The sequence below is a fragment of the Chroicocephalus ridibundus genome, chromosome 5 (assembly GCF_963924245.1).
Source record: "Chroicocephalus ridibundus chromosome 5, bChrRid1.1, whole genome shotgun sequence".
NCBI classification, from domain to species: domain Eukaryota; kingdom Metazoa; phylum Chordata; class Aves; order Charadriiformes; family Laridae; genus Chroicocephalus; species Chroicocephalus ridibundus.
Window position 1 is genome coordinate 9073432 of NC_086288.1, and position 26669 is coordinate 9100100.

The 26669-nt window shown below is 38.4% G+C and overlaps 1 protein-coding gene across 5 annotated transcripts in view; it reads left to right on the forward strand.

The window, feature by feature from the left end:
* LRBA (LPS responsive beige-like anchor protein) overlaps positions 1-26669 on the forward strand; it is a 414612-nt gene that overhangs the window by 364530 nt on the left and 23413 nt on the right. For 4 of the 5 annotated variants that reach the window (XM_063335812.1, XM_063335808.1, XM_063335810.1 and 1 more), the window contains 5 exons: positions 7219-7308; positions 10582-10774; positions 13505-13567; positions 16783-16938; positions 21517-21684. In XM_063335812.1, coding sequence (XP_063191882.1) covers positions 7219-7308; positions 10582-10774; positions 13505-13567; positions 16783-16938; positions 21517-21684 — 670 coding nt within the window. The remainder of the gene's footprint in view (positions 1-7218; positions 7309-10581; positions 10775-13504; positions 13568-16782; positions 16939-21516; positions 21685-26669) is intronic. The other variant, XM_063335811.1, reaches the window with a different exon arrangement.

A 26669-nucleotide genomic window follows, 5' to 3' on the forward strand; every position in this document is an offset into this window, starting at 1 on the left:
AATCCATTTTTATATGCGGGTCTTTAAATTCATCTTAACTTTCTTTTTAGACTGTTCTCCCTTTTTATTTTGTCAGTCTCTTTGAAGTATTACCAGACCTGTTTTTCTAGTTTAGTGTTTTTATCTGCTTCTTTCCAGTAGCCAAAGATTTAGGTGTTTTGAATGAGCACATCAGTGCTCCAGACAGAGATACTGTTTGAAATTATCCATGAACCCAGTGCCTCTGAACATTATTGAGTGACATTTGTTTCTGTTGGTTGTGTCTGCTCTGACTAACTGGTTTCTTTCAGATTGGCAGCTGGGATTACGCTGCAGTAGACGGACAGCTGCATGAACTGGAGATTGCAGCCAGGCCGTGCTATGCCTCTGTTTAATATGCCTGGAATGTATATATTCAGATTGGAGCAACTTGCATGGCCCTGAGGGGGATCTATTTGTATTCTCACAAACCGTGATTACTTCCTGGTTTACTTTAATGACTGCCATGTAATTGTCCTACTGATTTGTCTGGACAAAAAGACTTCGTTTTTCTTCTTTTCTTCTTTATTCTCACAGAAAATTTCTTAATGTAGTTAATGGGTTAGTGGTTTTGCTTTTAAAGGTGTGGTGGGAGGTATCCTGTGCTGTGTTCCCTTCTACACTTGCCTGTGATGCGAACAGAAGAAAGTATTATTCATATATTGAATCGCAAATAGCTTGAGGAAAAAAAATCCTGTGTAGGGTAACCCCTCCCCCTTCCAGGTATCTATAGTGGTTTGGATTTAATAAATATGAGTGATTAGACTAGTAACCAACTTCCAAACAGATAACTGTGGTATTTTGAGCAGACAGAAGGAACTGAAATTAGGGGCGGAAAATAATAATAATAATAAAAAAAATATACAACAGATGTGTTTCTTGCAAGGAAGCTACAAGGAAGGAAGAAAAAAACACCCCTGTGTTTCATTTATATTTGATGGCTTTTATTTCTACACTTTTATGTTGCTTTCTTGTGTAATGAGGCATACTGAGTTTTGTTACACATATCCCTAATGCATTGCAGCAGGCAAAGGTTGTGCACTTCCTACTTCATACCAACTTGCCAGCGTACTCTAGTAATGTCCCCCTCTGCAGGTTGTTGACAGTATTTCTGCTCATGCTTCAGGTCTGAAGCCATAAACCTGTGTTACGTGAGTTGAAGTAGTAACTGCGTTAGTGGGCTGCAACGGGCATCTTTTACACTCCGCTTGGTTAGCAGAGGGTAGATCACAAGCAATTTGCAGGCGTGTTTAATGATACCTAGAGAACAGTATGTAACTCTTGGTCTTGTGGTATCTTCTCTTTAGTATTTCTTCTCTCCTTGCTCCCTTCCCTCCCATGCCATTTGCTAGAATTCAAAGCCAGTGTAGGCAATTTTCTTTAAACCCGTATGATAAGTGAACAGTACAATGATAAAACAAAAAATTGAAGTGATTCAATATAAAGGGGTTGATTTGTGAAGTCGAAACAAGAGAGAGATTTTTCTGGTTCGGCGTGAAGAAATTAGGCTGCTCATTTTATTTTTAAAACAGCGGATGGGAGCGTGTGAATTTATGGTACTAACATTTGAGTGCTGTATTTTTTCCCTGGGTCAAGTGTAGTGCAATATCCCCAGGGCAGGTGTACAGTCAGCGAGCATATACATTGCCTGTGTCAGAAAAACATTTTGCCCATTTTTCACAATCTTGATCTAGCGGGGATTGCTATGAAACAAGGGGAGATGATGCTGCAAAGAGCTTCTCTTCTATAATCTTTAACCTGTTTTCAGCAATTTTATCTAATTGTTATGAATCGTGCTTGGTCTCTGGCTAGCGTTATCTGTGTCTCTGTAGTCCGTGAGGAATTTAACTAAGAATCTTAGCATAGGACTGTAAGTGACTATCTGGTCAGAAGAGGTTTTCTGATCACTTGTTAGCAGAGCTTGATTTTAATCACTGTCCCATGGGGAAAGGAGCTCGTCAGTTGGCTGCTAAGCCATTCAACTTCGCTGTCTGAGGGGAAACCTGTCAAATATTCTACGTTCTCTGGTGCTGTAAAGCAACATCTGGGTGGAAGGAGTGGGAAAGCAAGTAATCATAATTACATATCGCTCAAGCCAATAGAAATCACTGAGGAACATGTGTGTAAACCTTTTTGAATATTGAAAAGTGAGGTAGGAGCGGCAGAGAGCCAAAGTAATTATTTTTGCATGGGCTGTTATTTTCTGGACATAAATACTGGGTCGAAAGATGGAGGATGAACCCAAAACATTTTCTGTCCCTAACACGTACGCTGAAAGAAATAAGTATTACAATGCATGATGTTATTTCACCTGGGTTTTCAAATGTTTGGCGAATAAATCTTACAGATTTGAGAAGTAACTGGAAAGACTTCAGTGTAGATCTGTAAAAGGCACGTTGACTGAAAGTAGCCTCTTCGCAGCGAAGGGTAAGGTTGTAGCTTGTCGTGCGTTTTCATGGGTATGCTGTAATGTTAGACTCTTCAGACAATTTGGTGTTTTGTGTCTGGGCAGGCATGATGAAAGCAACTCTGAGCTAGTCTCTTTAAGGGTCTTTAAGTCTGGAGTTAAATGGCGTATGTCTTGCCTTTTAACTATATGGGCCTTCCTTTCAGGATTCGAGTTCAAAACTGGAGACCGTTTCATTCTTTCTCTGTGACACTCACTGCAGTTCCCCCTCCACCCGCCCTCCCTCATATTTAATTTTATAGTTCTTTCAGACATAAACATGAAAAAAAAGCAATTTTGACTTAGTTTCTGAGTGTTGCTGCAAAGAAAAGTAACAAACATCTGTTTTTACCTTAACTGCATCCATATGTTCAACCTCCCCATCACCCTCCTTCCCAAAAAATTTACAGCCGTATTTGGTGGGTACTGCATGCTGTTGAATTAACTTTCTTCACAGTTAGATTAGAGGGTAAGTTCAGAGACTGAAAATATCCATAGTCAGCAGTGGCCAAAAGCTACATTATAGCTAAGCCAAGTTTTCAAGTTTTTCACTCTTCCTCTTCTAAGGTACTTCCCTGTTCCCCTTCCCTTCCCACCCCCCAAGAAAAGAGGAGGTGATCAGGAGACTCTTTTGGGAACAGGTTGTTGTGATAATCGGATAAATGTTAACTTGTGAAATTTGCTTAAGGCTTTCATACTTACAATTTAATTAACATTCAAAATACCACGTTTATCATATAAGTATGTGGTTTGAGATGCATACTGTGTGGATTATTGTAAAGGGTTAGTTACCTTGTTTCATTTTATTACTTCTTGTTGTAGCATCTGGAACAATTCTGGCCTTACCAAAGTTTTGGTTTTGTAGAGGATTAACAGGAAGAAGGTTATTTTATTGAGATATTTGAGAAGCAGTGAAACAAAATGTTGAATGATATTATCTTTTATTTTATGGTATGTAGCATGCTTGCAGAGATAAGAGTTTGTGGAACTAAAGATCCCTTTCAAACAAAGGTTATTCCTTTCCAGTCATATATGGCCTTTAAATATTTCTGCCTACCATAAACTAAATGGTTGTGTGCTCCAGAGGGATTCAGCAATGTGAGAACACATGCCCTTCCTCTGCCACGAGAAGAAGCTGGCCATCTCTTAGTAAGACCAACTGATGCTAATGATACATTTTTCAAGAAAATTAAGTTAGAAGTTGAGCTATAATTTGTTAGAAAGTGAGTTGATGACTTCTTGATTGATGGTCATTTTACCGTATATTCTCAGGTAAGTGGTAGGTTGTTTTCTTCAAAGGAGATACTAATTATCTCTCTGAGGAAAAGAATCCTTGCTCCTAGCTGCTTTTCTTTGACAGGTTGAACAAAAGTCTGAGAGACATCTGGTGGCTAAAATGCCCTGTATTTCTCTTTCTATTGTTATGTAAATTGGGAGAAGGGGGATTGATTCTAGCTCCACCATCACATGTTTCTGCTGAGAGAGGGAGGTCATCTTGCATCCTTCTGTATGTGATCATCAGAACATGGAGTTGACATCTGGATTGACTTTGAATACAATCTAGGAAAAGGAAGGAATCATTTGGGGCTGCTAGTACACTTTTGGTAGTAGTTAAGAAATGTTGAAGCATCTTTACTTTTTTCTTGCTAATTAAAAGGAATGCAAAAGAGTTTTATGCTGAAGCCTAACCGCTATGTCTAGATGTAATTGTCCAAGTGTTGTTGCCTTTACTCAACAGTTTTTCAAGTTTCTCTTGAATCTCTGAAGATGTCAGTAAAGAGGACATACAGATACCAAGATCTGTGCCTTTACTCTATGTACTGTTTTGATGTTTTATGAAACCTTGTTAGCTGTTGTAGGACACGATCTGAATGTAGATTTTTGCCGGTTCTGTTGGCTAAAAGGGAAAGATTGTGTCAGGGGGCTGTTGTAATTCTGGAAATGTAGGCTCTTATATTTTTTTGAAGGACCAGATGGAACCTAATGAGTCTAAAAGACTTGTTTGTGCCGGAACAGTAAATCCCAAACTCAAGCTAGATCGTAAACATTGATGTAGAAACTGTCTGTTAAAGACTGAAAACGGAGAATTTGTGGTCCTCTAAGGCAGGCTTTGGCAAAATCATTGTCCCATTGGTCAGCAGTTTCATCAGTTCTGACAGAACACTATGGGAAAACAGGCAGTGACTATCTACTTGCGGGTTGAGGAGAATATTTTATACTTGTTTTTAATATCCCAGGGGGATTCTCTTCTGCACTGAGGGTGGGTGGGAGACAAATAGCTGTTCCGCTGCTGCTGTTGTGTGGTCTAGGAGTGTGATAATGATGAGCATCGTGTATGTGAGTAAGCAGTGGAATAACTGTGTCTCTTCCAGTTTTTATGTTCCTGGAAGGTTGTGAGTTCCTCTGAGATCTGGACTGTGGAAAGTAACATTCTGATTGCTGATCTTTCATTGATTAAAGCAATTATAACATCTGATTTTTGTTGTACATCAGTTTGGGCGGCTGTTATCGTGAATATATTTGAAACTCTCTGCATCAGCATGTGATACCTTGTGTTTAATTTTTCCCTTCTTAGTACTGGCGCTATGTAAGAGAGTATAGTTTGTAGAGGTAGCATTGGGAATTAAAGGACATAGCAGATTTCAGGGCTAAGAAAAAATTCTGACTCCCTTTAAATGCTGAATGTGGGCTATTTGGGAATGGGGGTTTCTATATTGATCATAAGTCGATATACAAAGAAGATAACAAATCTGAAGCTTATTATTTCCTCATTTTATCTATTCTATTTTCAGCTCAAAAAGAAATGCATGGGGGTTGTGCTTCAAGAATATTTTATTAATTTTGAATAATATATTGGCTATATATTTTATAGGAAATAAATAGTAGATCCTGTAGACCGTAGGTTTGCCCTGAAGATTTTAACAAGCACAGAATAACCGACATCCAGGACTGTCTGCATTCTGCTCCTCCTGTGTTCTTCTGGTTCTACCCTCAATGCAATGCCGAATTCCCATTTGCTAGTAAAAATATTCCACTCAATCTGCAAGTAAATGTAGGCAAATGTTTTTAATCCGGTTGCTTCAAAAGTAACAGCTTTCTATGGAGAGAGTAGAGCTGCTGACCAGTATGCTGTTGCTTTGTTAATGCTCATGGCTTAAGGGACCTCAAATTCTATGGCCTTGTGATTCCCTTGATATCTCGAGTCATAAAACCCCAGATTTGAATTTTAATGTAGCATGTCTCATCGCTAGGAGGGGGACTCTGATGGTCTTACTGAGCTTTAGCGTTTCACGAATCTCGTATTGCTGTTCCTCAAAAAGTACTCATTGAATCGCAGTGTTTGTATGTCAGATTTCAGCCAGCTTTTTGATAAAGTTTTTTATTCACCAGTTCTTTGAAGATTAGGGTGCTTCCCAGAGTGGGCAAGAGTGTCAGAATCTGTCCATAGAGTAATCACAACTGTTCTGGTGAGTTCAGCTGTTTCAAAAGCCCTGCCAAATGTAATAAGGTCAAGTGTTTTGGATGACATGTTTCCTATCAGAGGATGATTATTTTTGATGATCTTAAGGCCTCAGGTGCATTCTACTTTTGGTTTTGTTATTTCTGTAACAGGAGAACATTGTGTGTCCTAGTAACAACCTTTATTATGTATGTAAAACCTTTATTATTATGTAAAAATAGTTGTTTGTAAGGATAAGATCAACATAAGTGTTATTCCATTGTCTCAAAAATTTGAATGGTTGGTACAACAGGAAGTATAAGTGTAAGGAGCCTCAAGGTACATTGAACCATCAACTAGAACAATCTCTGAGAGAAAAATGTCATGTTCCTATAGCTAAGAAGCAGCTCGTGGCGTTGTGTTTTAGCATCTGAGTATCCCATTTAAAACACTGTGAAAGAGATTTAATCTATGATGAATGATTTAAGATTCTCTGTAGTATTAGCCTATTTCTGTGGCAGGGGCCTGCCTGACAAGAAATAACTTGTTGAATTCTGGCTACTTGATTTTATCTTTAAACCAATGGGCCCATAGGTGGCAACATGGAAAACTAGTTGGCATAAGTTCACACATTTCATAGTAAATATTTTTAAGAAACCACTAAGCATGTGATGGTATTTTCATACAAGCCCTGTGAAGAAAGTGGTAAAGCATGTTGCTGAAGATACAGAGAAACTTTTTTAAAAAAATTGTTGCATTATATCTTCACGTTCTCCTTTAGCTGCGTTCCATCTTAGTCTTGCTGTCGGTAGTTTAATGCATCCTAAAGTTGTCGCTCTTTTTGAATAAAAATGAAAATAAGAAAAAAGCTTTGTATCGCTTTCATTGTAATTATTGTTGTAAAACGAATCAATGGAGTTTAAATAGAAAGTAGAACGCTCTTAATACCTGTAGAAACTTTTTAAAAATTAACTTTTGTTCTGAGTTATGGTACAAACAGGATAAGCCAGTGTTAGAAAGGAAAAATGGAGCCAATAAAGAGGGTTTCTGATTATAATAGCTGGTTTCTGTTTAATATCATTGAGCAGGATGAGGTTTTGCAGAGTTTCTCATGGAAATAGCATCCACAGTACTAAAATGATTACCTCATTCTTAGTACCAGTGCCAAGCACTTAGCCCCACAGTGAACACACGGGGTTGATTTTCAACATGAAACAAGCCAGAAGTGTGGAATGACATTTTCAGGTGACAGTTATGGTTCTATTGCCTGTAATTAGCACCTCTTAACATGCAAACCTGCCTGTGCCTTTTCCAGGCTGTTGAAGCTCAAATACGAAGTTTTGGACAGACCCCTTCCCAACTGCTCATAGAACCACATCCTCCAAGAAGTTCTGCCATGCAGGTGGTAAGTACCACGTTAACTCTTTGTGACCTGCCATTTTGTTCCCTTCCTTTGCTATCTTAAGGTTACAGAACTGGCCACTTCGCTTTGCTTTTATGTGGTCGTGCAATAGTGTTATTCAAAACAGCAGATGAGTTACGATTTTGTAGGACTGGGAGTGTATGCGGTGCTTAACTATTATTTTATTTATTGCTGAAATCAATTGTATTGATTTCTAGTACAGACCTTTTTTTGTCAGTGTAATCTAAGAACACTTCATCAGTTGATTTTGTTAATACCATACCTGTACAGGTGAGAGCCCGTCATCGTGGAGACAATTTAGTTAATCTTTGGCAGATTCCCCAAGAAGCATGGATTTAGGAGGTGGAACTTCCTTGTCTTTTCCCCTAGGCATAGGTTTTCCCCTAAACCCAGGATTACTAGGAATTCATGAGCTGAAACTTACATAGCAAAGAATGTGACTAAATGTGTTTTGCAGTAAAGCTAGGGTGATAAAATCCAGGCAGCGAGCATTAACATGCTTTCCCTTTTACCTCTACTGTGTCTAATATAATTTTATTATACAAACTATTATTTTATTACTGATTACTTTCCATATCATGTTGTGTGCAGTCCTTGGGTCTAAAATATCATTTGTGTTGTCATAGATCCAGAACTAAGTATGTTAAGTGATACTCTGACAAGTGGAGCAAATGGTCTGCTAATTCACAAGTTTTTCAGAAGGTTACATTCCCTTATTGTTAAGATGAACATTTTACACTGAAATATAAAAGAGGCGTTTTCTTCTTGCATGTTCTGTAGGATGTATGCCCTACCCAAGCAGACTAGTGTTATTAGAGTAAAAATGTATCTGAAGTGCAAAAGGTTTTAGAAAGATTACACAAAGGTCTGAAATGTTTCCACAGTAGCTTAGAAACCTTGTGACGTAGGAGTCTAAGAAATGCACACTTTCTTGTCAAATTGAGCCACTAGCCTTTCTCAAATATGCCGTGTGTTGTATGAGAGACTTGCTCAGCTGAGCGTCCCCCCATCCCCACCACCCGTTCTGCAGCCAGTACATACTACACGTGGGTAGCTGTGCTGTAGGTATGCTCCTGCCCTGGGATCCCACGTACTGGATGGACAGAGCTGATTGTGGGACCTCCCACGTAGGATCCCAGGGCTGCAGACCACTGCAGTGACTTGTGTGTGCAACCCTCGGGGCTCTGTCTCTCAGAAGAGCCCTCTTAACAGGGATGTTGGGGAGCCCAAGTGCCCTCATCGTACAGCTACACTCCATACGTGTGTCCGTCTGTCGTGGTGCCATGCATTAGGCACTTGCCCTAATTTAGAGGGATTTGTTTCAGGAAGAGGAGGAACTCGAGAAGCTGATTGTTGACATGTTTGTCAGACCCATTGTTATATAAATAAATTTGATGCCTGGAAGCAGTTTGTGTGGTTTTATCATAATATTTTTTGTGACGGTGAATTACTAAAGATTTAGTGTGTAACGGAAGAAGTTAAATTCTACGAAGCTAACTGTTTCTAACTCCTGGGCTTTTTTGGAGCTGAGGTACGCACAGAAAAAAAACCTTTAGTTCGTCACTGGCTTTGAGCAGTTTTATGGTTATTAATACATGATTTTATAATAGCACTATATTAAGTGTTTTTAAAAGTAATATTCCTGGAGCTGAAATACAATAAGGATGTTTTTCCTGTCACAATTTTGAATTATTTCTAGTTGTACTATTTACTGAGTTCTCTGTTTTCGTGTGTGTGTGTGTGCATGTATGCATGAATACAGCCGAATCGAAAGCTACCACGTGCTGTGTTAAGTGCACAAGCCATAATATACACCAGGTGTAGTAATTAGCAGTCACACGAAGGCTGCCTATTTGTCTGGTTTTGCTGCTGTTGCTGTATCCCCTTGTGTTTTCAACCATCAGATAGCTGGATTTAATTGAGGCCACATCAGATGAGGCATTACTGACACCTTTAATTGAATGAGCATCCAGGGAGGATTAACTCATAATATTGATTGGCTTTTAGCCACTTGCTCAGAAGGGTGTCTGGGTAGCTTATTAGTTGCTTTTATTTACACCTTTATGCGAAGACTGTAAATAGGAATTCATAGAGCAATATGTTTTTCTAAGTACTCTTAATAACTTTTTAAAAAGGAGTGATAATAAAAATGCAAATGTATTTAATTTTTTTATTAGTTCTGTATAAATATACATTAAATGTATGCGCTTACATACACATATATGTAATGAAATATTGCAAGTGGAAAATAGCCAAGAACACTTCATTAGTGTTCTAATTCAGTTATTAGAAAATTACAAATACTAGAGCAATATGGCTACTGGTGACTGGGATGGCCGTGTTTCTACATCTCAATGGAGTTCTCTTACTGAGGTAAACCACACAGTCACAGACCCATCAAGTTCTGCTTTTACTCCGTATGTCTGCTATGTGGATCTAAGGTCCTCAGTATTTTGTTTCTACATTTGCAGTATTGTCAGAGAGCTTAGTTAAAAAGTTATTAAACTTTTCAACTTATTAAATTAATAAACCAAAACCTAAAAATATTGTGTTGAAAATGAGAGCCTGGATTCATGCCCTCCCTTTAGTATTTCTAGAAACAATGCAGGATAGTGTCTGTAATCACGTCCACTTTATATTCTTTACAACTGCATTTAATTACGTTTGTCCTTTGAAACACATTTGCAGTGAAGTCTTCTACTTTGCATTCATAAATCTTATTTTTGTACACCAGAAATATATACAGAACATATATCTAGTGTATGTGTGTATCTGTTTATTTTAATGTGCTTTCATGTTCTCATCTGGCTTGTAAAGAATTGCAGTCTGCCAATTTAATGCAACTTGAGACAATCTCTGGGAGCAGGAATTTCTTTTGCTCACTTTTTTTTTTTCTTTTTTTTTTTTTTGTTCCCTCCTAGTTTGGCAGATATGCAGATATGCAGGAGAATTCTTTTGGCAGAGATAGGTGATTGGAAACTTTTAGTTTAGTCTGCTGTGATCTGTAGCAAAGTTTGTATACAGACACCCTATGTTCAACAAGGCGCTCAAGTTAATAGTGTACATGAAGGTTTTTCTACCTAAAATGGTTGTTTCCGCAAGCCTGTCCCCTATTACTGCATTTGCTTTTCACTGCAGCTGCTGTTGGATCTTGCGTGTTTTAATCCAATCTTCCTTCTCTTGTCCTGTCTTCTTTTTTCCTCCCCATGTTTTCTTTTCCTGTGTATTTGGGTTCTTGTTGTGTGCACTCAACAGTATCTCCTCCTGCAGAGTCCGTTGATGTTCACAGACCAAGCTCAACAGGACGTTATCATGGTTCTCAAGTTCCCATCCAACTCCCCTGTCACTCATGTAGCAGCCAACACCCAGCCTGGTCTGGCCACTCCTGCTGTGATCACAGTTACTGCAAATAGGCTATTTGCTGTAAACAAGTGGCATAATCTTCCTGGTAAGTAAATTAAAGTAAGTAGCCAAAGAAACCACTGCCGTCAAGCAGTACTTCTGTTGCCTGCTTTTGAAAATTTTGAAAATTTGCTGCAGAAGAGCAGCAATTTGACGTGTGAAGAACAAATCCAGTTCATTGACACAGCATGCTCTTCGCATGTGGACTTAGTTCCTCCTTAAAAAAGTAATCTCAACTATTGTGTAGTAAGGTGTGTGGCACACGGAAGGTTTGTAGCAACAGCGTATTGCTTTCCAGGCACTATGCAAGAAGACAAAACCAGTATATCCCTATTTGATCGTAGTAAAGTTACACTCTTCCTCTTGAATTTGTTTTTCAGTCAGATGGAAGCTTGAACCGTACCATGTGTAAGACAAGTTTTAAAGCACGTAGAAATTGCCTGAAGCCTTTTCTACTGTTTGTTTTTTTTTTCTAGCTGATTATGAACACAATATTCTGATGTTAAAGCCACTCAACGAGAATTAGAAGACAAAATATATGGGAAGTCTGTATCTTCTGTAACTTAAACATCCCAAAGTTATTAGGTTCTTAGGTATTTGTCAATATGAAAGGAAAACAACATACCCATTTGCATAGCAACCAAACAAACTAATTTTCCTTTAAAAAAATGTGTTGGACTTGAGAATATAGTCGTTCTGTTTTCTGTTCTAATGTTCTCTAATCTTAAAGGCGCTCATCCTCTGTTCCCTGATTATGACCGTCTCAAGCCTAAGCCGTGAAAGGTAGTTTATTTCAGTGCTATGCAGGAAATCTGGTCAAAGGCTTTCCAAGAAAGGGGAGAAGGGGCTTCCGCTCAAATAACTTAAATAGAAGATAGTTGCACCACAGTAACACATCGCTGAAATTCCTACTAAGAAACCTGGACCTGTGGTCCTTGATTACATTTTGAAAAAGGCCAGATGACTCCCACACTTTTTCCTAATTCTTACAAATTACCTCTCAACATTGTACACATAGAAACATCTATGTATTATTTCACCCACCCAAGAAATGATTAAAAGAAAGGTGGGAAGGAAGGGGGCAAGGGAGGCTTGTCTAGATAACAAGTTGTGAGCAAGAACTATTTACAGGGCTCTTGACGTCTGTTTGAAAGGAGGATGGCAATATCCTCTCATACCTTGGATGTGTGACCTTGGGCATATAATATTCAAGGCTTTTAAAAAATAGCCTTTGCGGACATACAACAGTCATGGGAAAAGAAGAGGTTCTTAAATGGTAGGAGTGGATTTTGGTTTCCTCGTAGGGTGATGATTTGTGAGCACGCAACCAATTGTTGAGAGTAGTAATCAACTGTTTTGAGTTGAACAAAACTTTCAGATGTTGTTTTCCCTCACCTCAGAAAGGGAGAACAGTAAGCTGTGCTTTTGACTCACTTTTTTTTTTTTTAATTTAGAGGCATTTTACAGTTGTCTTGCCTTCACAAAGAGCTCTAGAAAACCTATGGTTCAAGACAAACAAAAGCCAACCAACCAACCAAAAAAACAACAAAACCCCACCTCACCCCACCTCTTTGAGCGCACACTGATCAGCTGCAGGCTTTTAATGGAGTGCCACTCTTCAGATACCTGCGGATGGACTCCTGAGACTAGCCTTTACTATTGTTGCCTTCAAATTTTATACCAAAATGGGATCCACTAGGATTAGCGGGCAGGTATCGTTACCGCTCCATGTCTCCTGCTGTGAGCTTAGCATTGTCTTTACTAATGAGGCATCATGATAAAACAGTTAAGTTGCCAAGTGACCAGTTGTCACTGGTGTGTAATTAAAAATCTCATTCCTGCTTTTGTATCTGAGTTGGGTGGCTTTGCTGACAGCTAACGGCACTGGTACCTACCAGGGTGCCTCCATTTTGTCATGTGGATTTCGTGTTTTGTTCCGTGTTAATGTTTCCTTGCAGCAGAACTTTGACTTCCCAGCTACTTACGAAGCCCTTCTATTGATAGTAATTTTTATAAAGCTATGGACAGCAGGTAGAAAAATCATAGGCGTTAGTATTCAGCCATTATTTTTTGTTCTGCTTCCAAGAATGTCTTGCGGGCTTTTTTGGGGGAAAGTTTCCTTGTCTGCTTGTTTGTTTTTAGTGAGGCTGTGGGAGAAAAAGGCTTTTTTCTTAATGCTGAAGGAAAATTCAGGAGGTAAACATTTCACCAGTATGCCAGGTGCCCAGATGAAATGTAGGTCTGCAGAATTATATATTAACTTCTATGCAAACTTGCAAATAAATGGGTTTTGGTGATGGATGAATCCTTAAATACTGGATAACTACGAGATTTCCCTGTCTGCATCGTGAACTGACTTTTTTTTAAAAAATGTCCTTTGTGCTTCACTTGTTCAAAGCAGTGCTTTAAAAAGTAAAGAGGAAAATAGTATTTGCTACAGTCAGCAGATGGTTGTCACATTTTGTTTTCAGTGCTCTTTACCACTTAATTTTGTTTTGTTGCGACAGGAGAGGTTGCCAGTAAAGCATCTGCTAGAGCTTATGGCTCAAGACCGGAGCTGCTGCTGATGGCATACATTCAGAATAGCACTAATCTAAAATAAATGTTTAATAAGCAGCCCACGAAAGCACCTGGATTTTTTTTTTTTTAATTCATTTAATGCAGAAGAGTCTTGAACAGTTAAAAAAAAAAGGACACAGCTTTGATTTATAAAATGTATGTGGCTTCACGGATTAAAAAAATGCAGAGTTTTAAAATCTTCTTTCCTGAATTCCAGCTCATCAAGGTGCTGTACAAGACCAGCCTTACCAGCTGCCAGTGGAAATCGATCCTCTCATAGGTCTGTCACTTCCTTCTCTCTTTGCGATTCATTAAGCTCTGTATGGTGGCCCTGAAGTGTAGATTACGGTTGTTTTTCACTTGCTGGTTGCTGGGAATGGAATTTTCCTGATAAACCATTTGCATGCAAATTGGAATGCAATGAGCTGTGGCTATGCTGGTATTTCATCAACTCCCCCTCGTTGGTTTGCCTAATTTGAACAGGCCTAGGACGCGTGTCAGTGAAAATTAATATGGATGCTGTAATAATGTGTGATTGAGAATGTGCATGAAGTACTGTCAGGATAATATTGGATCTTTTCATCACTCAGACTTGTTGATGAGCAGGAGCGAGGCACGTTGTGATGAATTGGTGCACTGGTAATGTGATGGAGCTCCTTTGCTGAGGAAATTTTCATAATAACAGTGGGGTTCTTAACTGCACCGTGTTGTGAAAAATAAAACCATGGTGCCAGGGTTTCATCATTAAAGGAGATCAATCCTTTCTTCATAGACCTGCTGTTCAGGCTGAGGGGATTAATGTGTAATTGCAAAGCGGTTTCAAAGTTGAAATATATTGCCCACTTCATTTTAGGATTGAGGTATTAGTATTCATTTTTCAAGGGTATTGCATCTTTTGATCAGCATCGCTAGTTAAATTTGTGTATGTTTTTCTTTTATTAAAAAGGGGTGGAGAAATGTCTCTCTCATTTAATGACTCAGTGTCATAGATTCAATCCATGACTTTTTATTATAGAGGTTTATTAGTTTATATAGAGCTGATTTTTCTATTAGCATGGTTGGAGTTTGGTGAATTCTTTCATTACAGACACAACTTTGGGGAGCGCGTGCTTGGACTGTAGTTCAGGAGCCTGTGGCACGGCAAAGGGAACCTTAAATGTGAACAAAAAAGAAAAACTCAAGCAACCTAACCCTAAAATACAAACTAGTTGTAGGACAGTTCACAGGACCAAAAATGAGCTTGCCTGGATAGGTTAGAATGACAGGTCTGTCGGCCCGTGAGAATTAATTTCAAAACTAATATGCATATCACAGTAGGACTTGCAGCGTATTGGTCTGTAGATGCAGACTGTTGCTGTGTAGCCATTTTGTTGGGTAAGCTCGATGATAATTAAATCAGGAACAGTGTGGGCATATTAAACCATTTTATAGAGCTGATAAAATGAACATGTTTTTCCAAAGTTTTTAAAATCAATTCTCATCTGAATAATGCAATACTGATAATTTATAAGAAGGAGGACGTGTGCTGTAACTCTCCTTTCCTTCCCGAAACAGATTTTATCCAAAAAATGTTTGGAGCAGGAAATGTGTATTCTGCTTGAAAACCTGCTATCAAGTGGATCTTAAAAATACAAATAAATATCACAGCAAAAAAACCAAAATCACATTGTTCCTGTCTGATGGTTTTTCTACATATTGTGAAGAACATTAGGAAGGAAATAAAATTTTAATTTTCATTTGCATTTTTCATAATTTTAAAATTATAATACTATTAGCAGGCTTGCCTTTAATTTACAAAATACTTTGACTTTTGTTTGGTATAAACACTTTTAAAATCAGTGTTCACAGTTCTGAAAAATGGTTTAATATTCTCTTCATACTGTAGATCTCAAGTCAGCCTTGTGATTACATTGGACATAGTTTAAAAGGCTTAAGGGTTTCTTTGTCACTGTTAAGTAGCATCATTGGGTACAAGCAAGTAATTATGTAGATAATATTAAAGGTTTTTAATTGTGGCTAGACACATTTACCTAGAAATGGCACCTAGGAGGACCACAAAATTAGACTTTTATGGTTATAGCAGGAATCTTGTTGCTGTCTTAGTCATAAGGAGGGATTCCTGCTGTCCTCATTTTCCAGTTGCACAGGAAGATGTAAACCAGCAATGTCTGATGCGACATAGATCCTAGACCTCTTTTTGAGGTGAAGCCTTTTGAAGGTCTTATCCACCCTGAATGTGTCAATCTGCATGTTTTTTGGGGGATTTATTTGCCACTATGTTGTCATACAGAATGCTTCACTGTCCATTTACAATGCGTTGCTGTTACTCTTGAATTGGTCCCAACAGCGGTCAAGGCCCCGTTACGTGTTACCCGCAGAACAAGTGGCAATACCTTGCTAAATTATTTGCTACCCATATAGACAGGACAGCGTCAACATTTTGAACATAGTGAAAGCATAAATGAATTAAGGATTTGATATAAAGTAAATGGAGTAAGCCCAAGGTTTAGGGCTTAGCTAGCCTGTGAGAATGGAAAGAAGGTAAAGAACAAAGAGAAAAGAAGAGCACAAGACCAGGACAGAGACAGGCCCGGCGGACCACCTGGAATGGCAGCAGCGGTGCTCCGCGCAGTCGGCAGACAAACCCAGGAGCAGGAGAACTTACTTGCCTGGGGTGGGAGTCAGGTTCCTTCGGGAACAAAGCACGTTAAAAGTTCTTCCCACAGCGTAGGATTTTCATGACATATATTTATAGGGATCCATATATATATATATGCATACACATCAATTAATAAGGACAAAATCCAATATGAAAAATTAGTTCGTTAATTGATTCCCGTCCATTCTATGGGTGCACAATGCAAGATTATCTGGGGAAATAAAACAGCAGGGGGCCAAAGTAGGGTAGATACTTTCTCTCAACTCAAAAGGAGATTGTGGAGATAAGCTGGTTAATTTTTGTGCAATGCTCAAAAAAGTGTGAAATGGTAGTGATGTTTACTGCAGTTATTCTTTTTTAAAATTACAATGCTTGCAGTGAAATACAACTTGTGTATGATTTTGAAATCATAATTCTGTTGTCTGCTGCATTTGAGTCACTATATAGCGTATCTGTATATTTGCTGTTTTATAATTACATTCCCTTCATTTGTTTCTTTATTTTTAATTTCCTATACTAGAAGAAGGGGGAAAGGAAGCTTATTACATTTTTACGTATCATTCCTTTTTGCAATCTTTCATTTATATTTGTCAGTTACATTTGACTTAAAGAAGGTATTTCTTCTATTTTAGAATATATACTACAAGGGATTAGCAATGTTCCCAGAAGTGTAATGAGAATTTTATAGTAAAAGTAGAAAGAAAATGTCCCTGCCACAAAAAAACAAGTAACAGCAGTGAGGAATAGTTTTGGTGTCAATGTCAGTTTCTAAAATGTGCTTCTGTTCTGTGAATGTGGACGCTAAAATTTGTTCATTTGTGTGTCTTTCTGTTCAGCCAGCAATACAGGTATGCACAGAAGGCAAATCACTGACCTTTTAGACCAAAGCATTCAGGTACATTCCCAGTGTTTTGTCATCACCTCTGATAATCGCTACATCTTGGTCTGTGGCTTCTGGGACAAGAGTTTCCGAGTTTATTCTACCGACTCAGGTAATGTATTTTTAAAATACGGGAATAGCCTAAAAGGTTTTTCCTGTTCGTCGTCCACCTACTGTTTCAGCTAAAGAAAGAATGGGGGAGGGTGGAGGGAGAAAGCTGAGTATGTATTTATTCTCCTATTAATAATATTTGTCAAATCCTTTCTTACCTACTGCTGCTGTGTATTGTATGCCATCATTTTTGCGGAATGATGGCAAATGTAAGAGAAGGAGCCCTTGTTTAGCCATAGTATCACACTTCAAATCTATATGACAGGCATGCCTGTTCTTACACTGCAGTTTCCACAAGTAAATGAGTTTTTTTGAAGCTTTGCGTACCCCGAGAATTAATTGGTCTTGAAGTGCGTACTAGAATTGAACTCTGGTTTTTTTTCAGCACCAGAGAATATTTTGTTTGAGTAAATATAGGCAAACACCACAGAATAAGAAGTGAAGTCTTAAAATCTGGTGAAAGAATACTTATGAAAGCCTTTGAAAACTATGCTATAATAGAAAAATTGATTCGGAGCCACTGAATTCTTTCATATAACATAAACTGATCGATAGAACGGGCAGCAGTTAAATTAGTCTGTCAGCTGGCATGTATCCAAACCGTTGAAGTCATGCATGTGTCATGCTAAATAGAAAAGAATCCTTCAGTGTAAGAGCTAGAGGAATTCAAAAGCCATGGAGCCCCAGAAAAAAAAAAGGTATGATTTTTTCCCTTTCATTATCTTATGATAGGAATAGCGACCTCACTGCAAAGTACTTCTTTGGGATTAATGACCCGGTGTGGTTAATGTGTGTGTGCCATCAAGCTTTCCAGTAGGTTATTAATCCCTAGGGAATATCCTACATGTTTGTCATCATTTCTTAAATATATTAGTTAATAGTGTTTTTCACACTTGGCAAACCAAAATGTTTAACAAAACAGGATGGTCTTTAATGAAAATCTGTTAAGACTAGATCTCAGGGCATATTTTAGCATATCTGTCATTTTTGCAATATTAAAGCCTTAAGTATAAAGGAGACGTTCAATTTACTACATATTGACTGCCTACAATTCATTATACAGACATCTTGTTAGACCCTTCATAGTTTAATTTTCTCTTTGATGAAAATAAATTTACATAAAGCTGTGAATTTAAAGGAGATCTTTAGAAAAGTTAGCTACCAGTAATAAATATTCAGTCTGTATTCTCGATTTCTATGAATAGAGAACTAATTCTTTTATGCCAATGGATCTATTTTACTTTACGTCTATGGAAGAAACTTGTATGATTTTGGTAGCTTTATCCTGTATCAATCTGAACTACAAATACCTCATTAAGTTATGTCCTCTGTGTGTAAGTCAGATACATCAGGCATCTCGTTACTACCGTAGCTAATTAGGGTATAAACCAAAATCCAGGTGTCAAAAAAGTTGCAGAAGATTTGTGTCTTTTGTGTGTCTCCTGTTTGTCAATATAGCAGCTCTAGCTCTAGCTTAAATCAAGTGAATTCAGACGTAGTTTTTGTTGCTTTGAATTAAAATGGGAACATAGTCATGAACTACTTAGTCTGAGATTGAGAGAACAGCAAGGGAAAAAGATGATGTGATCAGTAATGCATAATGGCAAGTGATCACAAGTGTTGAATTCAATTATATTTTAGCACTCACACAAAAAGGGAACCTTTTTCCTATTAGATTTTGGGTTGGTTGGTTTGTTGTTTGTTTGGGGTTTTTTTTAACAGGAAGTACTTTTCACATAAATCACGGGTTCTCAGCACAGCTCGTATAGCAGAAACACAATAAAACCTTCCTCCAGCAGTGGGAATGATTTCTAGACAGCATTTTAGATTCAGTAGTGCAGACTTGAGTCTTATTTTTCTTTTAATTATTCGCAGCACAGCTGTCAAATAAAACATTAACTAGAGAATTTGTTCTGTCACAAAGGGATATCTGAGTGCATATGGTAAAGGTTTGGTATTACTGCATAGAGAGGACAACTCACAGTAAAGGAAGGAAATAAACAAAAAAGTTGAGGAATTCTTATAAGATTAACGATTTAATTTTTTTTTATTAATACGAAAGAGCAAAAGCTCGTTTCTTGTTTTGATGGAATTGGCTGAACCTTAGCTGCACAGTTACAAAGTCAAACTAACAAGGCAGTGCAACTACACGAGCAACTGTCAAACAAATAGCCTTGAAAAATATTTGTTTTCTAGAACAGATCCTATAAACATAGAATATAGCTGAAAGAGAGATCTCTATAATGCAGTAATGTTTATAGCATAAACTTCTGTTCTAGAAGTATAAATCACCTCAGGTAGTTGAATCCCTACTGTACAACTGAAAAATATATCGCATAATTAAATTATTCTCAAATATAAACCATGTAATTGACAATTTGAGTTTTCAGGGAAAAGCGTACACTCGGTAAGATGTTTTTGTGTGCGCTAAAATGAGGTTACGTAGTCTGTGAGCGTTTCACTGCTCCTAGCTGTGAACTTTTTCTGACTAAATCTGTTGACTGGTCAGCGTCTGAGCCAGTTAGGTGGCCCTGTGGCAGAAATCAGAGCCCTGGTGTGCGTAAGGGACCACTGTGGAATGCTATTGCAGACTCACAGAGGCGAGTGAAAGACTTAGTCCCTCAGTTACTCTCCCTTCCCGTACAAGGTAAATCTGCACAGTAAACGTACCTGCTAGGGGTTTGCCCCTTCCAGTCAGAAAAGGCTCGTGTGATAGTACTTCATTTCACAGTTTCTCTTGGAGGACTCTACCTGCCTAATAAGTTTTTCAGTGTTATATCTTAAATCTGATGTACAGGTTTCCTTTAAATTGCATCATGTTATTCTATTTTTTCCCGTAGATATTCATACCTTTCTCTTGGCTTTTTGGTTTTTGTTTTTGGTTTGTGATTTTTTTTTTCTGGTTTTCCCCACTTTAATGCAATTACCTTTTTGATTTTCTGTTATAAATCAGGCTGTTCACATTATTTTTATTCTTTCCCCATAACCACTCCCTTAAGTCTTTTGTTACCACTAGTGTTATTTAGTGGATATGAATACGATGCCGTTGTAGTGTACAGAAAGAGGGCTATGAAATGTGTCCTACTAGCCATATTATATGATTGACGAATCGTTTTTAATTCATGAACAAAAATATTTCATTAAGATGTACTTAATTTGAGTCCCAACACAGATTTGTGTTGCTGCTTGTCATGTTATTAGTTACTAGTTTTAAACACTTTTCAGAACATTTTATTTCAGGGACAGCAGTCTGCATTTCCTGTTTCTTTTTTTGGCCTGTGTTGGTAATCCTTCCAAAACTATCCCTCTTTTCCCCTTCTATTCTTCCTCATTCTTTATTCAGCCCAAAGCACAAATGGATGCATGGTCGTTTGGGCTGAGGAATCTGAGGTCACACATTAATAGCATCACACATCACACTTGTGTCGTTGGATGCAGAATTTGGCCTGGCCCATGTTACCTGAATGGTAGGCGCCTGAGAATTGTGTGTGTGCGTATCTTTGGTCCTGTCTCTACAGGATCTGCGGTTGCTAGGCTTCAGCAAATCCGATGAGATGGATTTTAGTCCTTACATTCTCATTTCCTAGGGTCACGCAAGCTGCTGGCAGATCCAGAAGCTGGCAGGACTCATGACATGTTTGCTGCGTAGGAGCCGGCCTCTGGCAGGGCGGTCTGGCAGAGGTCTGCTGTGGGTGACCTTACAGGTGTTTCCTCTCCCACGTGCAAATCTGCTCTGCATGAGCATCCACATTTACATTTTTCTGAAAATATTGTCCTCTTTAGTTAAGGTTAAAAGGTAATAGTCATATTCATGTTTACACAGACTCTTGAAAGGCACATTTTTTACTGGCAAGTCTTTCCTTTCTATTTAACATTTCTGTCTCTATCAGCGGTACAAGCGTTTGGCCTATATGCAGTTGGTAAGAGGGTTTTTTCCAGGTCTGTCTTCTGTGGCTTTTTGAACATTACCGGAACTCTTAAAAGGGAAAGATGCTGGTTGAAATAATTGGCAAGTGTTTAAATGGTGATGGAAAAACCTGGGCACAAGAGTAATTTTTCATCTAAATCTCGTTTCCTCTGTTCAAGGAGATGTTCAAAAGCTGCATGTGCTATATGCACATATATGCTCTCACACTACCAATTTCTTCTGGGTTCTAAATGTTCTGTGTCTTCTTCTGATTCTGTTTCTCACATCATCATCAGATTTCCATTTTTACTGTCTACCTTCATCAATAAGCTTACCTTAAACTTGCCTTAAAAGAGAATCCCATCATGTTTCCTGTCTGTAAAGCGAATGTAAACGTATAGAATTAAAAAAACCTCCTGGCATGATTGGCCTTTGAATAAAGTATAATATGTATGGACTGTAGATATTTTTTGTATGGACTGTGTGGACTACTGCACTTTTAAATAAGTTTCCACCAAATCAAGGAAAAAAATTACTACTCTCCCCTGTATTTCTTTTTGGAACCTTTTTTTTAAAAAAGAATATATTTCTAAAATACTTTATAATGTATTTAATTTGCCTTAGAGAAGAATAAAAGCGCAGTTTTAAAACAGTCAATTTTACGTGTTTCAGGTAAACTGATACAAGTAATATTTGGACACTGGGATGTCGTAACCTGTCTTGCCCGTTCCGAGTCCTATATCGGAGGAAATTGTTACATTCTCTCAGGATCGCGTGATGCAACATTGCTGCTCTGGTACTGGAATGGCAAAACCAATATCGTTGGTGATAACCCGAGAGGTAAGCAAAACTAGAAAAACCTGTTTTATAAGGATATTGCCTAAAAATGGCTCGAGTGAACGCTTTGCGTGACAAAGTTTTAGGTAACATTAATGTCAAAGTACAGTGTTTCTTTTTTGTAGTTGTGATCGGTTCTAGTTTCATAAATTGAGGGTAAACTGCTTGCTTTGTAGCACAAGTAAAACTCATTTTTAAAGTTAGAGGATACTGAATATTACAAGTACACATTACAAAGGAGTGGCTCCAAGGGTGAGAGAAGGCAACTTCTTTTTTGTATTTCCTGTTCAATCTGAGTAAATCTTTTTCTCTCGGCATGATGATTTCATTAAATACCTGCATTTGAGTCACTTAAAACTAAAAAGACTGTACGTGGCTGCAGTGCAGGCTGTATTCCATGTAACTGTGATGTTATGCATGGAGGTTCTCACAGCGGTACCTTAGCTATCAATAGAGTTACACAGACGGTGAATTTTAACGTAGACCGAGGTCATTGTACCGAGTTGTGTAATGGCCTGAGCAGGACACTTAGGCAAAAGAAGGACAGACACGTGGGACAGATTAAAGAAGCAAGCTTAAAACTTTTTGCGTTTAACACTTTGGTAGGGTGCTACGTGCCTAATGCGCACTCTCACGTACTAGGCATTTTAATTGGTTCCAGTGCAAGCAACGGGGCTCATACCATATAACCAAACTAATAAGTCAGAGTAACCCCACTTCGGCCTAATTCAGTTTTAACCCCTCCCCACCCAAACTCACCCTGCGCTTCCCAAAGAACTTAATCTCTTCCATCTTGCACAGTTTCCCAGGAAATCCTAGATCTTTTCACTCGTGAAGATTCTCTCTTTTTAGCTCATAATTTTATGTGGAAAGCAATGAAGCGCTGTGACTGTTCAGCCCTGCTTGTGCCTGTATTGTATAACAGGAAAGGTAGAAAGTGATCTTGTTATTATGCCAGTTTCACTCTACACAAAAAAATTCATTCCTGATGCCCAAAGCAAAGAAGGCGGCGGACGTGCAGCTTGACAGAAAGCCTGAGTGAGCCAGTTCACAGGAGTAAGAGCCTTTTGAGACAGCTAGTGAGAGCTTACATAGGAGAATAGAAGGGCACTTCATAGCCAAACAGTGGTTGTGTTCTCCCTGTTCGGCCAAAAAAGGAAATGCCTGAGAGAAGAGAAGGGGTGAGGAGCAGCGTATTCTGCCTGTCTTCAGAAGTGTGTTTGTTAGGTTTTCTGCTGTACACTTAAGGTCTTCTCTGACCCTGTTTAAATGCTAGTAAAAACATACCTGCTGTCTGCAGAGGACAAAATGGACTTCTGGAAAACAAGAAGTGTTGTTAAATCCGGCATATATTGCAGTTATAACTGGCATACAATTTTACATAATGTAAACAATATCTGACATCTTCCAAATTAATCAGTTTGGTGAAGTTGTGTGTTCCATACTCAATTGGTTGCTCAACTGGAATTATTTGAATATGAAAAAAAGGGGTGGGTTGACTGAAGTTGCATCCTGTGAATTATTTTGAAGAAGCAGAACTAATTAATATCAGAATGAATATCTGAAGTTAACTTGCAAATTATTTGATGTTGACTATGAAAACTATTCAAGATACAGAAGTTCCGTTCGTACAGTTCCAGAATCTTTAGGCAGAGGATGAGAGCAAACTATCCCCCTTATGCTTCCGACAGTCTGATTCAAGAGATGGGAGCTTCTCTGGGATGTGGCTAGCAGAATTTTATGAGCATCTTTAAATAAATACGGTTTTGGTTGAGGGACAAAATCTCTGTGAATACTTTATACATATTTTGTAATCTGTCGTTTCAAAGAAAATGCAAACTCTGCAGTATTTTTGCAGAGCTTGTAAACTTGGAAACTCCAAAAAGTCTGTGAAAGGAAGTGAAGAGCTTGACAGTCAAGTGAGCTTTTAAATCCTTAAGAGCAAAACTGCCCTTTTGAGGAGAAAACCCTAAATATTTTACTGGTGTGAAGCAAAGAACATGTGTAGGTATCTCCTGATAGTGTTTTCAAGGCCTGCAAGTGCAGCCCATCTTTGCAGATTCCTAGGCCTGTCCTGAGAAGTTCTTCTTGCTGAGTGTTTGCCAGGTTTGCCTGCTTTGTGAACAAGCCCTTGAGGCTATAGGCTCATTTATGACCTTAAGAGATCGCATGCTGAGATTTTGTAGCTAGTATCTAACTAGAATAGGTAGACTTTGTTAAAATCTATTGACTGTCTTCACTAATGCAAATTTCTAATGTATTAAAATTTTACAGTTTTCAAAGTTAATACTAGGCTATTTTAACTACCGCTTAAAATCAAACAATAGCTACCCGATAAGTCTCTTTGTTTGCAGTCCTATTAAACTTGTACTTCTAGGCACATGCAGTGGCTCCTGTGTTTACTAGTTGCCATTGTGTAGCTTTTTTTTGTGATACACCATGCCTGGAAGCCTTTGTTATGAATTGGAATCTCATGGCACTGTACAAGGCCTAGACATGTGTATAGTAGGAGACAGTTTCTGCTTCAAAGAGATGGTAATCTGGGGGGTTTAATTTTTCCCAGAAATCGCTTTCTATAGGCATCTCTGTTCAGTCAAGGTTTTTTTGTTGGGTTTTTTTTTTTTTTTTTTTTTTGAAAAGGCAAATAAAAAGAGCTGTTTCTGCTTAGTTCTGATTTTGTCAGAAATGGAAAGCACCAGCAGACTTGTTGGGTTTTGAGCCCTGTTACTGCAACTGTAACTTCCATCCATTTGTGGGATGCTAGATATTTAACTTGTCTGATGTCTTTTTATATTTGAAGCTTATGACTTTTTACCTCAAAATACAGTTTATTCACGCTTTCAATGAGCGCTCTTCATTGGAATTTTAGATACTCTCAAAGTTGATACTTCTTTCCTATTTTTTTCTCTCTTTAATTATCTCTAATTTCCATCTTAAAATGACTTCACAGCAACATGCATCCAATGGCACTGTACCAAATCATGATGCCAGAGTAGTTTAAAAAAAATAATCTAAACCGGGAGCATTTCTTTCCTCCTTTCATAGTACCTGTTGCCTCTGATACACATCAGTCAGCAGACTAGTATGATCAAGCTACCCTAAATACTATCCCATTGGGCACCCATTACTCCACCAGTTACATTTTATTTAGGTTCCTTTGTCTGGTTTAGTTACTCTAGGAAGCACTGAGCTCTTGATCTCCGGCTGCATATATTCATGTTTTAGAATGGTACTTAACTCAAGCTGACAAGCCAGGTGGGCTATGGCATACGTGATAAATAAGTGTTTTGTTTGATATTCTGTATCAAGGACAATTTTCTGGCCAACTGGACTGTATGGGAAAATTCTTTTAAGTTTTTGGTTTAACGGGAGAAATATGTTACTGAAATATTCATTATTTATATTCTTTAATTTTTAACTTTTAAGCTGACTTGTTAAAGAAATTACACCTATGCAGTCTCACTGTTTAGTTTCTCCCTAATAACTCTCAAATGCATTGATCAATATAAACCAAGTTTGATGAATTTAAATCTCTAAGATATGAAATTCCTTCTTGGGACACATCTGCTGGAAACTATTTTTATTCTTCACAAAACAGCTTGATTACATTTGGGTTAAGTCCTTTTTTCCTTCTCAAATTAAAACCTGAAATTCAAAAAATATTTCACCATGCTCTTTGATCAAATGTGGTTTTTTTCTTTCTAAATTAATTGATTTTGAAAATGTAGAAGCGTGGCAGTACTTCACTTTGGGGCACAGGCCTTTTCTGATGCAGAAATGTTTCTGTGGACAATTTCTGACCAAGCCTAGGAATAATTCAGAGCAGAGCAGAGGGTCTGAACTAGTTGCATCCTTTAGAATAGCCCTGAGCCATTTTGAGTTCACATTAATTAGCGTAATTTACTGTGGAGATGCAAAGTCACTTTGGATAGTGTAAGGGGCTTTTATTTTTCCCTCCTTGGCACGTGGCTTGCTTTGGGGAGGTGGGGAGGTAGGAGGGAGAGGATGTAACCCTCCTTTTGGTGACCCTTGAAGCCCACGTGTGATCTGTGTCACAAGGTTGGCTCTTGCATATGTAAAGGCTCCGATCTAATGGCCAGGTGCCACATGGGGACGTGACATTATGCTTCGGGACTTGTGTTCGTGAATAGGGTGGTGGAATGTGTGGAGGTTGCTGGGAGAGGGCTGTGTACTTGCAGAAAGTTGCCATGTTTTGCACTTGCCCAGCCTAAAGCGATGGAGGTGGAGGGGAGGCAGGTGGAGGGGAGGCAAGAAGTGGGGGTCGAGGGGGGAACTCAGTGTGATGGCTGGAGAAAAGAGATGAGAGACTTCATTTGCATACAAATGGTGTGCATCACTTTCAGATCCCACTCTCGCTTTGAAGCTCAAGTGGCAACTCTTGGTGTTTGGACATTTCCTAGGTTGAGGGATTGCATTTTACTTTGTAATCACAGACCCATAGGAAACAGGGCGGGCAGGAGTTTTGGTCACCTGATCTATTCTTTTTTTTCCAAAGGAGGCTTAACTACACCAAAACCATTCTTGACTGATGTTTGTCCGACCTTCCGTTAAAAACTTGGGCAAATATATTTTTGGGCCTTAGGAGCCCCATAATTAGCAGTCTTTTCCGAGTGTTCAGCCTAGTATCCAGTTCTTTTTTTGCAGCAGTTGCATTCTATCATTTCTAATATATTTATTCTTTGTGTAGAGAACAGATTATTTATTTCCTCTTTGCAACAGTTTCCAGTGATTTGGATTACCATGACCTGCAATTCTTTGCTTCTAGATTTAATAACTCAATTCGTTCTGTCTTTTGCCATAAGTCATGTTTTTCTAGATCTCTGATTTTTTTTGAGTTCCTCTCCAGTTGCCTGACTTCCTCAAAGCAGACCCAACAATGCAGTTGAAGCCTTCCCAGTAATAATTAGAAAACAACCTGTTTTACAGACCAGTACTCTTCACATCCCCATGGGCTATCTGTTTGTTTC